Consider the following 17,418-nt stretch of genomic DNA (forward strand, 5'->3'; position numbering starts at 1 on the left):
GGGTTGGAAGCTTTCTTCCTCAATCTCAAGAGGAACACAGATGCAGAAGCAAAGAAGTGACTTTTTCCTGGATTGTTCCTAGTTTTTCCTCTGAGTTCCACATATTTATAAGTGGGGCTACTGCATCATCAAACAAAGAGGATAGAAGAAAATATGAACTGGCCTCTCTCTGCCTCTCTCTCTCTCTCTCCCCCTCTCCCTCTCCCTCTCCCTCCCTCCCTCCCTGAAAGCCAGTCTGGTATAGTAGTTGAGGTGCTGGACTACGAGCAGGGAGACAGGATCTAGTCTTCCCTTAGGCACAGAAACTATTTGGTGACTCTCTTTTAGCCCTAGGCTTGGAAGAAAAAAATCTACCAACCCACACTGGACCAGCAATGAAGAGGCCTTCATCCTGCAGTTGATTGATTCATCATCACCACCACATCATTTACAGTTACTATAATTTAAATAGAAATACAGGATGTCTCATTATATATCTATTTAAATCACAATAATTTAGTAATTTAGGGACTGCAGGTAGTTATTCTACATGTCTATTCATTCTGCTATCCAAGTATTCCAAGGCCTCTGCTCTTTCTCCATTTTGGTGTGCCCTATTTAAAACTGATTTATTCAAAACGAGAATATTTTTAAACAGAGATTGTCATCTGACAACCCTTTGAACAGAGGACTGTCCTCTGTAAAACAGGAGGATATGTGGTCAACCTAGATTATGCCTTGTGTGTATGTGTGTGTATATACACACACAGTAGTTGAACAGTAGAATGTCTATAATTTTAGTAGTGAAATGCACTTCTTTATCTAAACTGTTTCAATCAGTACAGAGAGAAAAGAAGAGAGAAATACTAACTAGGAGATGTTGATTTTAGTTTAATAATTAATCCCCTCCCTCCCTTCCTATTCCAGTAAATTATATTAGATTGATAAAATTAACCTAGTGATAAAATAGTCATACAAAAGTCAATAGAAAAGAAAATTAATACCAGAACACAATACTCACATACATTCAACATATACATACCTCAGAATTTTGTAGTGCTATCCTAAATAGAATGTATAAAAAGGATTACATCTAATCAGTGCTATGAAGTGGAGAGCAGAGGTGATTTGGTTTTCAACCCACCCCCCATACAGCTGCTTATGCATTCCCATCTGCTTCTGAAGAACAAATTTTAGGGACAGACTTGGGGGAGACTAGAGGAGATAAAGGGAAAGCCATATTGTGCAAACAGAAATTCATTTGTGTGATGTTTGGTGAAACCCAAGAGTGTCTATTAGGGAAAAGTAAGTATAAAAAGTGCACATAATAGTTGAAAAATATGCAACACATAACTGAATAAGGAAAAATAATTTACAAAGATTATTAAACCAAAATGCATGCAATAATGTATATGTATGTGAGAAAGAACATGTATGAAAAAAACAGGGATTTTCATATAGGTTTTTTTAAAAGTCACCAACTAATGCGAAAAGTAGACAGACTAAACTAAAGATTGGAAAAAGCAGAATCTGAAAGATATAAAAATTCCCAGACTTCTCCATATGTATTTTAGGTCTGCTCTTTTTTATCCCTACCCCCAAGGAGTGCAGAACAGAACTATGCTTATGCACCAAATTATTATACAACAGCCCTTCTGACAGCAACTATAACTGGCCTTTGAATAGGGTACATCTCCAGTCTTTGAGAACTGAAGATGGCAGCTTGCTTGCTTGGCTTGTGGAGGTAAAATGGGATTCCACTTGGAAAAAATAATTACCAGGCAGCACGCTTAATACGTTAGGGCAGACCACGGACAGCATTTATACAGCAGCCAATTAGTTTCATAGCAATTCCAGCCTTGTATAGTCATGAAACAATTGGGGAGAGAAACAGAGCAGCATTGGATCAATCCTTGGAACACTGCAAGGCATACTTTCAAAACCAATATCAATCTTAGTTCATATGCTCTGGCTTGCTGTATATCTCCCAGAGACTGACTGGGAATTGAAGCAGAATTTGCTGAGATTTAATTTAAAACATACTGTATGCCTCCTTGTCAATGGTGCATTTCTCCTGGGAAGGAAGTTGAAGACTAAGAAGGAGAAAGCTGTTTAAGAGCTTTAATGAGGATTGGCAAGAACCTACTAGCTTCCATGAGGTGCAGAAGGTTGAAACATCAATGGGAAGAGAGGAAGGAAAGTTAGCTGGCCTTGTGACTTGGAGGATTGCTGGAAGAATATGTTGAATGTAGAGATTAAAACCATTGTTGCTTGGACCCAGTGGGAGCAAATTTGGGGATTTCACTGCAGCTGATCAAAGGCAGGAAGAAAATCTGCAGACTGTTATTTCAGCTTGTTACTGCTCTTACTTTAAACATGTTACCGAGTGAGATGATCACACAGAAATCCAGAAAATGCCAAAAAAAGCCTCTGCTCCTCAGAAAAATCCAAAATGAATAAGAGATATTTTTGCCAGTTTTAAAGTTAATACAGTTCAACTTCTATCCACCCTCAAGTCTAATCCGTTGTTTTTTAAATTAATTTGAAATCTGAATGAAATTTGGATGGATTGGAAATATGTCCCAAAAATGGACAGAGGGGACCTACTATTGTCTTTTGATCCCTAGTTGGCTAGCCAAACTCTAAGTAATAGAATTTCTGTTTGAAGGCAAACTTTATTTGAAGGGCTGTCTAATCTAAATTCATTTTCAAGCTCATACTCATAGAATAGAAAACAGGGCCTTTCAAATTATCTGTCAAGAGTTAGAACAGGAATAGTCATTTAATTTACCTGAACAAAGCCTGCTCTACTGTGGTAAGATGTACTATATTTCCAATCAAATCCTAGTAATGATTTGTACCTTTGAATTTATAGATTAATTAGAATGCACCCTTGTAATGGAAAACTTTGCCATTGTTGTTTTCCTTTGGTAGTGTGCAAGTGATAGTTTTGGAAATGGTTTCTTGGAAATTGAAAAACCATCCATCAATGCATTATCCTGCTTAGTCTCCCTTTCTGTGCTTGCTCTGCCTCTCTGTTGAAAGGGACAGTACAGGTAATCAATTATAGCACTCCCTTGCTTTCCCCACAACAGGAAGTCTATAAAGCTGAGAGAAAATGACCTGCCCACAGTTGCCCAGTGCTTTTCCATGCTTGAGGGCGGACTCGAACATGGGTCTTCCAAGACCTTAACCACCTCAGCACACTCTATTCTTCGATCCTTCCTGTTTCTCCCTTCTTATCTAACAATTCTATGGTCAGTCTCTTGTGCAAGAACAGAAAGAAAGCACAGATCCAGGGCACTCATCAACTTCAATACATTTCCTGTTCCACATCACAGAATAGTGAAGTCAAAATCTAAAACCTTTCAGAGAGATGGAAAATAGAATTGCTCACTGAAGGCCAAACTAAGCAAGACTCCATTCACACAGTTGGCTTCTTAAGTTTACTGCAGGCACAGAGGGTTCAGTGTGGCTTCCCGCAGGCCATTCAAATGCAAGAATTGGCAATGGAGAAGGTTGCATTCTGAAGAAAAATTTATAAAAATGGTATATGGGGAAAATTACAAATGGTCATGTACTTATTTTAAAAAGTCATGCAGAAATGGGATCAAATGAATTCAAAGTTTCAAAAATGAGAAAACACACAAAATAGAAATAGACAGATCTGTCCATATGTACACACACCGATGTGGCTGATGACCAGCACAACTCCTATATTCACCCAAGGTTTTCTGCTAGAACAGAAAGTTTACTTCACATAATACCTGGCCAATTCTTACACTTTCCTATAAATTACATTAGCTGTAAGAGAGGAGGTGCCGAGTTCCCTGTCCTTGCCTTTTGAAAATTTAAATGCAGAAACTTTGTCATGAATGCTGCTTCTCTAGCTGAGATTTCATTTCCATTTTAAAAATGAAAAAAATCAACTCCATATCTTGTGGGTAGACCATTGTTCTACAATTGTTGAGAGTGCGCTCTCTCTCTCTCTCTCTCTCTCTCTCTCTCTCTCTCTCCTCCCCCCCCCCCCCCCCCCGCTTGTATTCAGTTGGAAGTGGCTTGACTAGAACCTTCTGGCACAGAGCTTCAGTTAATTACTGAGTTCCTCCTGATGGATTAGCTGGCTTTTTTCTCTACACAGCATACTCTCACCTTTCTAAACTGCTGGAGAACATGATGACAGTGTCTCTATTGTGTCTACAAAAAGCAATGCTGTTTGGAATGATATCCATGCACTTGCAAAGTCTTTATTTCTCTTTCTCTCTCAACATGCCAGTCCACTTTCTGATGACATGAAAAGGATAGCAGGAGCTACTCAGGGTATAGCTTTCTTTTTGTAACATTTCATGGTATAATCCTAAAAGCATTAACTTGAAATTAAATCCTACTGAACTCAGTGGGTACTACCTCAAAGTAAGTATGTGTAGAATTGAATCAGAGAGTAGTCCCAAACAAGTAAATAATTTGTTGCTTTAATGATGAAATCTAAGAGTAAAGAAGAATTTTTCAAATACGTATTTATTGGTAAGAGCAGTTTGACAATGAATCAGTTATATAGAGGGTTAGTATTGTCCCTAGTGGAGGTTTCTAAAAGGAGGCTAAAAAGCCATATTTCTGAAAGTTTTAGCTCTGGATTGCTAGGACTAGACTTTGTTTTCTTAAGACCAAGTGGCTTTCAAAGCAGGTACATCCTTGTGATTTTATGATATAGTTTAGTTGATGATAAATTATTAGCTAAAAATTCAATTCTTCCCTCTAGTTTGACCCCTCTAGTCCAAAAGATAAGTTCTCTTCACCCTGGAAGCAGGCAGTAGAAATATAAGATGGCTTCATATGGACTCTCTCCACTATTCTTAATATCATTAGGTTATGACCAAGCTAAGCTACTAATCATTCAAAGAATAAGGGACATGGAGTTCCAGTTTGAAGTTAACAGGTTGCCCCAACACGATAGAATTTGGATAAACAGGGGCGTATGGGAACCAACAAGTTATTTGCTAAATCTAAGTTTCACTGAGCTGAGAATTGCGTTCTTTAAAGCTAGATTCAATATTCTTCCATCTGCACTTCTTCAAGGCAGGTATAGTAAAATCCCTATAGCTGAGTGTATCTGCCCATGTGGCGAAGAGGAAATTGAAATCATCTCACATGTATTGTTACACTGTAAATTTTATAGGGACATTAGGTCAATCTGCATTTTGCCCCAATAGACAAATTCCCTGGGAATACAGACAATTTTTACATGAACCATCTTCTTCTACATTACTGTGCAGTAGTCAAATTTTGTGTTGCCGCAATGAAAATAAGACAGAACCAGCTAAAGAAGTAATTCGCTTGTTTTAAATATTACTTTTAAATTGAAATAGCTTAATTAATAAATTTTAGGGTGTGTATATATATATATATATATATATATATATAAAATTTTACATATTTTATTGTTTTAGACTCACATTACCTGGGTAACAAATGTATTAATATAGTAATACAGGAGTGAATGCTATATTATTATGTGATCTATTTTATTTGTTGGTAGTATATTATTATATTTCTTTGTTTTACTTTGTTTTTCTCCTTTTAAATTTTGCTGGTCATTGACCGAATAAATATTATTGAATTGAATTCTATGATCTATGAGTGGAGATAAGTCAGTAGTCCTCAAAGTATTAATTTTAAAAGTTCAGTCCATCACAGTCCATGTTCACCACCCTGCCAATGAAATTTTAAAGGAAATAAGGCATGGAGTAAAACTTCATGTCTTTGATGAAGAACTTCATTTTAGTAGATAAGTTTGCTTAAAGTGTAATTCATTAGTCCACAAGTACTCATCCTTCTCTAAAATTATGGAAGAGTGCTTTGAACAAGGGATTGTTCTAGGTCATTCTCCCAATTTACATAGAAAAGTGTTGAAATCCAGAGGTTTCCCAGAATTGCTTGCAATATATTGAGGTTGTGTGGTTCCTTGTGAGGTAAATAAGCCAACATAGAAAGGTTCTCAGAAGGTAGAATATTTTTTAAAAAAAATATTTCTATAGACTATGGATTTATATTAAAGCCTAGCTCAGGCATTAAATTGTCAGGACTTCTTATAAATAGGATTGCTCTGGATAGTCCCCACTCCTGCCAACTTCACTCAGATGACATTGGCTTCCTGTAAAGAGTCAGGAATTAAGTCTGACTATCTGCAGGGATGGCAAGGTTGCAAGCATTTATCCATGAAGTCACTGGGAGCCAAGCCTAATGTGGTGGCACCTAACCATCTGCAGGAAGAAAATGCTGTTGCAGAGGGATGTCAGTAAGGGAAAGGTTTACAATGAAAAGTATAATGGATGGATGAGGATCACAGATCTAACGATGAAAAACCCTCAATGCAGCTTCTGGCTACTACTAAACAGATTTTTTTTTCTTCCAGTGTCTGCCCCACACTCTAGGATCAGTGACTAAATTTAGGTCTAGAATGTTAGTTCTTTCCATTAATTAAAACACTGTGTTTCAGGCAATACTTTATGAACCTACTCTTGTTCAGTGACAGTTCTGTTTTTACTCAAAAACTCTTGGATTGTTTTGGGGCTATCACTCTGCTTTTGATTAACTTTCTCTGGAAACATTCTTGAAAAGAAGTCTATTTTCCAAAGAAAGAAAGATAAGCAAAAATAAAATGGCTTTGGAGAATTAGGGAGTACAGACTTATTTATCCAAAGATGTGTGTATTATATGAAAGTTAATCCTGCTGAATTCAGTTAAGTGTTAGATGTTTCCTTTTGTTTCATTTATAGCTTGTATATGACAAAATACACAAAATACAAAGTTCTCTGACCAACTTACAACATAAAAAAATCTAAGAACAATTCAACTATAAAATAGAACATTTAAAAATGGGAATTTAAAATCAGTATGAATCTTTGTATGATCTCCATTCATTGTGTATATGGGGAACAAGCATGGTCTCTTTGTAAAGTATTTGCACAATGATCCAAATTCCTGGTTCCAACATTTCTTTTTTTATGGTTCATCCAGAAGCCTTAAGATAAATTATTACCATCTAGTCTCAATCACACATTTGCAATATGGTCAGATAATACAGGCTTGTCTTAAAGATTTGATTAAACAAGTATTATAGAGCTCTTGAAACAATATAATGTGTTAATATAGTTATATTGTTCCTATGTTAGTCTTCATACTGAGTCTTTAGGTTGCACTCATTGTCATGTTTTTCCTTTTCCTCCAGGTCCTTTCAATTTGTCCCAAGGACATGAGAGCAGATATTTGTGTGCATCTCAATCGGAAGGTTTTTAATGAACATCCAGCTTTTCGGCTAGCTAGTGACGGCTGCCTGCGAGCTCTTGCAGTGGAATTCCAGACGATCCATTGCGCTCCTGGAGACCTTATCTACCACGCTGGTGAAAGCGTAGATGCCCTCTGCTTTGTTGTCTCAGGATCATTAGAAGTCATACAAGATGATGAGGTGGTGGCCATCCTAGGTAGGATGATGAAGTGGCAGCCATCTTATGTGGTAGCCATTACTCTGACACAAATGGGGCATTTTTATACACTTTAATTTGATAAGCCAATTGCTTAAAATGTCAAGGGGGTACTATCACACAGTTCTTGTTTTTGTCTAGCAATTTGTACTTAGAAATGTAGTTGTTATAAGTAAAACCCATTGATAAGTTTATTTTTTACAAAATTCCAAACTGTGGTATTTGAATCTATTTCCTCCCATTTGGGTTTAATTATTATCTATTTTCTTATATAAAACAAGTAAGTATTTATATCCTGCCTTTCCTCCAAGAGCTCATGAAGATGTACATTGAATTTCCTCCTTCAGTTTTTAACCACAACAACCCTTTAAGGGCTTGAGCTGAAACAGAGCAATTAGCTCAAAGTCACCCTGGAACAGAAATTGATCAGCCTACTCCCCCTGCCCCCCATTTTGTTTAATCTAATTCTAAAAGTCATTTTTAAAAAACACATCCTTTGTGGCCTCATACGTTTATGGAAGTAGATTGTGAGAGCATAACTATTTCAAGCTAGAAAAATAAGAGGCACAAGGTCACCTAGGTGCCAAAATTTATTGCTGAGTGTTAGGAATTTTACATAATTTTCTGCTCCTGTTAATATTATGCACAATAACATTAAGCTGAATTAAGAAAGAATAAATGAATACATGTGATTTTCCTCCTGCCCGCAACTTGCTTTAATTCAGTAATTAGCTAGAAATGTAGCATATTTGGCTATTGTATCAGATTGCTAATGCTGTGGTAATGAAGTGTTGTATAATACAACAACAGCCTCCCCAAGGAAACATCACAAAGTATGCTCCTCATCCCATCAGAATGAGAGAAATCTGTTCTAGAGCCTCCTCCATCAGAACAGAAATCATTCATTCATTCATTCATTCATTCATTCATAAATACTGCCAATTGTATGCTTGGCACGATATAGAATTTCATAGGCAAAAATCAACCCATCCATCACATTTAGAATTGACAAAGGGTAAAATAACAGACAGTTTACTTAGTCTTTATTGGGGAGAGAGGCTATAAGGAGCCATATTTAAGCCATACTGGCTGTTGATGGGGAATGAAACTTTGGAGGACAACTTTCTTTGGGCCAAGGCCACATTTGCCTACCTGCTCCATAAAGTAGAGGGCCAAGAATAAGCACTAAGGTTGGTTTAATTCAATTTAAATGTAAGCTTAATTAAAACTAGATGCAATCAGTAAAATGCAGTTATTATGCTTCAACCCTGTGTATTAAATAAATGTCCCCCTTCCTCATTTCTAAAACTACAATTTGGTGAGCACTTTTGGAGGAGCTCTGATGGCTTCATTCAAGACTTCAGGGCCCAGGTGATCCTGGGATCCAATGTTATGCACATTCATCCTAGTGTTAATTGCCCTGGTACAACATTTTTCAGAACTGGGAGTGCCAAAGGATTTACTTCTCTTCACTTGGCACTGTTTCTTCCTCATGAGAAAGGAGGCTGATTTCAGGTGGGATCTGGAAATCATCCACATCTGATCTTCTCATTTTTAAAACCAGGTTGTGGGGTCAGAGTCGATCTCTGTCCTGAAGTGATCTGGCTTCTCTTTTAGCAAACTTGGTGGCCCTCAATCTACTTTGAACAGTCTGTAAGCAATCAATCCAAACCTCTCTCAAGGATGACCCTTCTCTCTTTTCTGGCATCCTGATGGCAGCAAAGAGGAGGTGGAACAGACAAGAGGGAAGCAAGAAATGATGACAGAATGAGAGATTGAAAAGAGGATGGAAGAAAGAGAAAGGGGTGTCAAAAAGTGGGGAGAAAGCATGGCTGTAAACACTTTAATGTCTGGGCTCACCAGAATTTTCTTCACTCATGTAGTTCCTCAGGTAACATGGCCCTTCACAGAAACAGGTGTCTCAGATCAGTTTTCTATTATTTCCCAAGAGTCCACTGATGGATTTCACCCTGTTCCTTAAAGTATTTTCATTTACCTTGTTGCAGTTACAGTACTTGAAACTCATCTAAAAAAAGAATAGAAATAAGAGGTATGTACATTTCTGGCAGGCAGAGCTGGATTCTTTGGGTGTATTATTTTTCTGCTATATAAAATGCCACATCCTTACTTGGGGGACAATAATCCACCCTATTAGAAAATATGTGAAATAAGATTGTTGCAAAATAAAATGCTTTGGATAGAATGTGGAGATCTAAAGTTCTCAAATACTCATCCTTGAACCTTAGAAAGTTAGTTTCTAATATGGCATCAAAAGGGTGTCTCATGCTTCTTAAAATCCCTTTTATCTGTGAGTAATTAGCAAAGAATGAATGGAAAATATGTATATGAGCAAAAGTTTCTACAAAAACGTGCCTATTATGGCAAATTGTGTTAAAATGTGTGCAAGAGGGGAAACCTGACAACAGAAATATATTTTTGAGTTTGTGTTTTAAATCACAGATTGATGTAGAAATTGGATGGAGTGGACGCATGATTCTAGATGTGAAAAAAACAACTAAGATCAAAATTAGACAAAATTGTCCATTCTTGGTTCATATTGATTTGTTACAGTAGATAGCAGCTCCCCCTTCAGGATAACAGCCAACTAATGGCTATATTTCTAGGGGGAATGATTTAAAAAGGCCTATCAACCAGCTAAAGGCCTTTTGCCAATTAAATGCTGACGTTTAACCAATTACTATTTATTAATTCCATGGCTACAATTTGCTATGGAAACATATTAAGACTAGTAAATTTTAGAGAATATTGAATAAAGGTGACTGCTTCTTTTGACATATGAAATGACTTAACATTCAGCAACATTAACACTGTACATCCTCCAAAGACAGAGAAAGTCTCATAGAGCACAGTGCTGGGACTTTGTTGAGAGCCCAGAATATTTTTTTAACATCACTAGGATAAATCAATTAATTGCTATTGAAGGAAAAAGAGTCAACAGTCCCAGCATTGTTTGGATTAAAGGATATTCCATTTTTCCCCTCCTTCTCTCTTCCTTCTTTGGCATTAGGTAATGTACGTTCTTTGACTCTGCTTAGCAAACCCAATGATTTTCTTCCCCTTGGGGAATCTGCAAACTCATGTTTGGCATGGCATGAGACACTTTTCCTCATGAGAAACATCTTTTTACTAGCTAATCCACTATGCTTTCTCCCTAGGGAAAGTTTTATCTTATCCATCTTCATTATGGGTGAATGCTAGAAATATCTGACCCAAACAAAATGGCACCCAAATATGTTCAGTTTGGGGAGCTTCAGGAAAGTGGTGGAAGGTTGATCACATAAAAAGTTAATTGTTTACTAGCTGTTGCAATGAGTTGTTGACCTCTATCTGTTAACTAAATGCTGAAATGCACCATGGTGTAAAGCAATGTTTCTCAACCTTGGCAACTTTAAGATGTGTGGACTTCAACTCCCAGAATTCCCCAGCCAGCATCACTATGTAACTTTAACAGAGTAAAGGACAGAGTCATTTCCATCAGGGAAAAATAGAAATAGAAATTGATATCTTGATGGATTGGTCTAAAAGTCAATTTTGCCCAGCACTCATTTTTTCATAGCTGCCTTAGGGAAGCCCACAAGCAAAACACAAAAAAACAGGTTTATTCTGTTGTTTCTAATATTCAGAGGGATACAGAGATGAATTGAAGGATTGCTTGTCTATCATTATAAATACCACATACTGAACCATTTCCTAGCCATCCCAAACATGCCTTAAGCCCAATCTAAGAAGCCTTCCTCCAAGTCAACCTTGCCATTTCTGGCTGCAATCCAAGTTCCTCTATGTTGAGAAATCAAGTGGGGGACCAGGGGGCGTGGCAGGGTGCCACAGTTTCCTATTGCAAAGCAAAGGATTGGTGACATATATACACTTTTAACACTTTCCTTCTGTTGCAGAGGCATGTGGAAGAAAAAGGATCTTAGTTTCAGTGATTGCACAGCAGCCTGCTATGAGCTACCACCTGATTGCATTTACGTTACTGGTCCTTGCTAAAGACATCTAAGCTACTGGCCATTCTTTTACCTTGTGAAGGCAAAATACATAAATTCATTTTCTCCAGCCCATGCACAATTGTCAGACCTTTAGCATGTCCACTTTCACCTCTGTTTCTATATTTATTATTATTCCTATACACTATCCTCGAAGCTCCAATGCTAAGCTAGCCTGGGTCTTCCTTAACACTCCTGCTGCCCATTCTTGGGTGGCCCTGTCCTTCTGTGATATCAGACCAGTTGAGATAAGAGAAGTCCTTCAGTGATAATGAAGCAAAATAACTAATGGCTTCCCAAAACATGGTCAAAGAGAGAAATGTTAGACTAAAGATCCAGATGTAACAAGTTTCTTATGCAGCACTATGGCTTCCTGCTCTCCCAAGCCTAGCTAGTGTTCAATTTAACGCCTGTAGTTATCATAAAGATAAAATGGATGCATTGATATCCTTGCAGAAAGCATATGGCATGATTTATTAAGGCATATTACTGTAAGTGAAACACATTGAACAGCAAATAGTGTGTATTGATGTTTGACAATAGCAATGGTGAAAGCTTTTACTTTTCTCTCATATTTTTCGTCATTTCAGTCTTTATTTCATAAGTGCTTGTTGGGAATTTCCGTCTACTCTGGCTTCCATAGGAGCAGCTTTAATTGCTGGAAACATCTATTGCTCCTTTCATCAGCCTGGGTAAACCATCCTGTGAATTAGTTACATGTATTGTGTCACAAAGGACCTGATAAAAAATATAAATTGAGCTCAAAGGGAATTGCACAATGAAGAGTTTGATTAGGCCTTTTCCGGATGTACTTTGTCAGACTGCTTAGTTGCAGCAATGTGTTAAGCTGATTTGTCTTTCAAATGATGTGAAAAAATGATGTGGCAGCAGAGCAGTTGCAAGGGTAGAAGAATTTGTGCCAGAATAAGCAAAAGCTCCCCCCATCCTGGAGTTACGCTACATGAGATGGTAGAGGAGAGATCAAATAATTGCACCTTCTTTTCCTGAAGCTATCTTATACCAAGCATTACTTCTCAGAGGAAAGAAAGGCATATGTCAGTGATAAAGTTGATTTTGAGATACTTTGCTTAGGTTTCTCCCCTTAAACTTTCCTTTGGTGGAATTGCCTTTCTCATAAGGTACTAGCTGCTGACTATTGTATAATTAGCATAGTGAGTACATTGTGAACATAATAATTTATTAAACCTCATGGCTGAACCTTTCCGGTCTGGGTTCAAGTCTGAGCATGAGACAGAAACTGCACCGGTCCCTCTTATGGATGAACTGCAATGGGACTGGATGGGGGAGCCATTTCTTGTACTGTTAGTTGCCTCAGCAGCATTCAGTATTATCAACCATGGCATCCTTTTGGACTGCCTATGAGGTTTGGGATCAAAGGCATCATTCTACGGTGGTTCTTCTTCTTCCAGAATGGGTGGTTCCAGTCAGTGTTAGGGGTGGGGAGTTTGAGTTCTTTGGCACTCCAATGTCAGATGCCTCAGGACTTGGACTTCCCCCCACTTTTTTAATAGCTACATGAAGCCACTGGGTGAGGTCAACCATTGATTTGGGATGGAGTATTATTAGTATAAGAGAGCCAGTTTTGTTAGGGGTTATGGCACCAAGCTAGAAACTGGGAGACCATGAGTTCTGGTCCTGTCTTAGGCATGAAGCCAGCTGGGTGACCTTGGGCCAGTCACTCTGTCTCAGCCCGAGGAAGAAGGCAATGGCAAACTACTTCTGAAATCTTGCGAAGAAAAACTGCAGGAACTTGTCAAGGCAGTTGCCAGGAGTCAACAATGACTTGAAGGTGCACACAGACACACACAAATCAGCATGCTGATGACACCCAGCTACATATCTCCAGCTCAGGCCAAGCAAGAGATGCAATGGAATTTGGAGGCTCTAAGGGACTGAATGGGATGGAACAAACTAATCAAGCAAGATGAAGTCACTAGTTGTGCAACAGCCTTCTGGTATCAAGGAAGTTCCATCTTTAGCTCTAAATAGGGTGAGACTCCTCAATGATAGTATGTTTTACTTAACGAACAGGTCAGTTGAACAAGTTTTTATAGACACAGCTGTACTAATTACTTACTTTTAAATTCTGGGCACATACCTGATCTTTTGGAGTTGCATTTAAATGACTCCCTGTAGGTCAGGGTTATTTTGGCCACCAATGACATTGCTTCCTGATGAGTTCTTTCCTTACTTAGTTCTATTGTGTGTTTTATTTTTGCTTTTTTAAAATATGGAGATGCCAAGTATTGAACCTATAGCCATCTACATGCATATTATATGCTTTCACATTAGACCTTACTCTTCTAAATAGCCCTTTGACAGAGTGAAAAATAACAACCCTATAATGTATTAGAATATTCATAATTTTTCTGTTCACTGTTTCCTCTGTTTGCTTCTACTGATGTAGCTCTAGACCACTGATGATCATATAGTCAATGTCATGCCATAACAGTGCTATGCAACCAGATCTGACTATATTAACACTGAGTATATATAAACCTGATTCTGAATGAAGCTGGGGTTTTGCTGACTGATCAGATGCATAATCCAAACCAATTAGAGACCTGTGGTGAATATAATCAGGATATGTGAACTTTTGTCCCACACAAATCCCATAAAATTATTGAAAGGAAGCATATTTTAATTCTTTAAAAATATTCATTAAAATGTCTCCTTCAGGTCTCACCTTGCTTCTGTTTGTAATGTCATGAAATTCTAGAAGATCTGTTTGACCAGAAACAGTTGCAGAATGAAACAAATGTATGTGTGTCTGTCTGAAGAGCAATTACTTTCAGCTCTTTCAAAACTAATGTTGATCAACCAGACCATCTGTTTCTCTTTCTGGTGGTTCTCAGTGGTTGCCTCTAAATGCTCAGTCTGTACTCAGTTTCCATATACTTGAGAACCTAATAATTTATTAGGTTGGCATGTGACTATGTTGGTTACTAGGATGGACAGCCCAGTAGAGCAAACAATTTCCTCAGAAATTTGTGATCCCAAAAGCCCAGATAGTCAGGCTAACACAGACAGCTTGTGGTCAAAGATTACTTTTTGGGATCTTGATTCTATACATTCTCACTAGTCCCTATGAGATGCTAGTCCTAATTCCCAAGGCTAGAGCATATGTGACAAGACAGTTAGCTCTCACTAGATGCTTCTTGGGCCCAAATCATTGCTCAGATAATCTTACCTGGTTATTGAATGACAGCTAAGTGCCTTACTAGTGCTGTAGCCAAGGTAGTCTGTAATCAGTTCCAAGTGCACTTCCTTCCATATTTCTTATGCAAACTAATAATAAAAAAAAATTCCTGTTAAATTTCCTTTTTTTTGGCAGAGCGGCAAATGTTGGCAACAAATCAGAGAAGAACAAAATCATAGCTACTGTATATGTGCTATTTAACTATAATTTAGATATAAAGTTACAGAATACACTTGTAATAAGCAATTTAGGAATACCAAGTATAAGATTGACATGAATGCTATCATTTTAAATAGTAAATTCTAAATTCTAGATCACCAGGGTGCAGATCCCAAATGAGTAGCCAGTTCACTTGATGAGCTGTAAAACTGTTGTTGTTTATTTGTTTAGTCGCTTCCAACTCTTCGTGACTTCATGGACCAGCCCACGCCAGAGCTTCCTGTCGGTCGTCAACACCCCCAGCTCCCCCAGGGATGAGTCCGTCACCTCTAGAATATCATCCATCCACCTTGCCCTTGGTCGGCCCCTCTTCCTTTTGCCTTCCACTCTCCCTAGCATCAGCATCTTCTCCAGGGTGTCCTGTCTTCTCATTGTGTGATCAAAGTATTTCAGTTTTGCCTTTAATATCATTCCCTCAAGTGAGCAGTCTGGCTTTATTTCCTGGAGGATGGACTGGGTTGATCTTCTTGCAGTCCAAGGCACTCTCAGAATTTTCCTCCAACACCACAGTTCAAAAGCATCGATCTTCCTTCTCTCAGCCTTCCTTATGGTCCAGCTCTCGCAGCCATATGTTACTACTGGGAACACCATTGCTTTAACTATGCAGACCTTTGTTGTCAGTGTGATGTCTCTGCTCTTCACTATTTTATCAAGATTGGTCATTGCTCTTCTCCCAAGGATTAAGCGTCTTCTGATTTCCTGACTGCAGTCAGCATCTGCAGTAATCTTTGCACCTAGAAATACAAAGTCTTTCACTGCTTCTACATTCTCTCCCTCTATTTGCCAGTTATCAATCAAGCTGGTTGCCATAATCTTGGTTTTTTTGAGGTTTAGCTGCAAGCCAGCTTTTGCACTTTCTTCTTTCACCTTCATCATAAAGCTCCTCAGTTCCTCTTCACTTTCAGCCATCAAAGTGGTATCATCTGCATATCTGAGATTGGAGCTATAAAACTAGAAGATGAAGAATAAGGGCAGGAAGGCAGGAAGTCATGAGAGGACAGAGAAGAGTAGCAAATGCTGGAGATCCTCAATCTAACACACCCAAATCTAATCTGCTAATACTTCATTGGAGCTCAGACTATGAATACTTACCTTATGAAATCAGGTGTTCTGATAGGTGCTTGTCCACAGCACTGTGGTGGGTCTGTGTGTCAAAAAACTCAAGATGGCAGTCATGACTGAGCAATCAAAGCCCCACTCTTTTTTCTGTGCATTGTGAATTCTCCTGGTTCATGGACAACCAACTGCTCACCACAGGATTGGTTTGTGTAGGTTACACAGTCAGATGTGTGGTGTAGGCCTTAGGTATCTTGAATGCATGTCCGCAGACATCAACTTACCAAGACCCTCAGGTCAGTCCACGTGTTTTTCATCCCATGTGTTTTTTTACTGCCCATTTCATCCATTATCAATATATTCTGTACTCAGGTAACCCCATTTCTTGTCTTAAATAATCAAAACGTAGCAAGCAGCAGATTGGTAGCAAGCCAGAATTACAGTCAACAATAAATTCATGGTAAGTGTGCATTAGCAGCAGGCCTCACTAGCAGTCCTAACTTTATATTAAGAAATGCACCAAAGGAGAATGCAAGTTAACTGTCATACACATCAATCAACTCAGAAAAATTCCCCTCATTATATTAATATGAAGAAAAACTCCAATCAGACCATATCATTGCCTCCATAGCGCAATCTTTGTTATATATCTATGATGCTGTCATTCACCCTTAAAACATAATTGAGATAATAGACTAAAGACTGGCTGTTGTCTTTTAAAACATTTTCTGGTCATTTTCTAAACTGCATGATATCACAGGAAGATTGCAAAGAAGGAAGGACAACTTTAGAACGTTAAGAAACTCTGTAGCTTTTGTGGGAGGAATAACAGATTAGTCTGAGTTAGAGAGCAAAGCTCACACAGGTTGGGCTCTGTTGGTAGAAAAAACAGGGATAAGAAAACATTTGCTGGAAAACCAAATAGATTTAGATTTCAAGAAGGCTGGAATGCAGTAGACTTACTTTCACAAGTTTATATCTTCTTGTAGCTCTTTAAAAGATTGAAAAAATTCACTTGATTTTGGTGAAAGGATGTTTTTTCTTTTAATTATAAATTTATTTTTCATTTATTTATTAAAAGTATTTCAACCTGTCCTGGTGTATTAGAATGATGTATAAAAAGCATAAAGCCAAAAACTTTATAGTACAATACATTCATAAAGGTAACAAGCTATTAAAATAAATTAGAAGCATAAAAACAGCACTGTGTAGGAGAATGTAGAAGTACAGAATTTAACTCGAGACAATTTAAAAAACTATTTGGAGCAGCATCCATAACGTCTATCCCATAGATTAAAATACCTTAAAAATGGGTCAATTCCTCCCTTGTCATCTGGCGAAAATAACAGAACCACCATTTTCCATAAAATAAAACTTTACACAGCCACTTCTCAAGTCAGGCAACCATTACATTAAATATTTTGCAATGGTTTACATAATCCAATCTTTGCCTACA

At 37.9% G+C, this 17,418-nt stretch overlaps 1 protein-coding gene across 1 annotated transcript in view; it reads left to right on the forward strand.

Moving 5' to 3' along the window:
• KCNH5 (potassium voltage-gated channel subfamily H member 5) overlaps nt 1-17,418 on the forward strand; it is a 196,649-nt gene that overhangs the window by 134,625 nt on the left and 44,606 nt on the right. The window contains exon 8 of the mRNA XM_063293905.1: nt 7,208-7,460. Coding sequence (XP_063149975.1) covers nt 7,208-7,460 — 253 coding nt within the window. The remainder of the gene's footprint in view (nt 1-7,207; nt 7,461-17,418) is intronic.

This window comes from Candoia aspera, chromosome 1 (genome assembly GCF_035149785.1).
Source record: "Candoia aspera isolate rCanAsp1 chromosome 1, rCanAsp1.hap2, whole genome shotgun sequence".
In the NCBI taxonomy this organism is placed as follows: Eukaryota; Metazoa; Chordata; class Lepidosauria; order Squamata; family Boidae; genus Candoia; species Candoia aspera.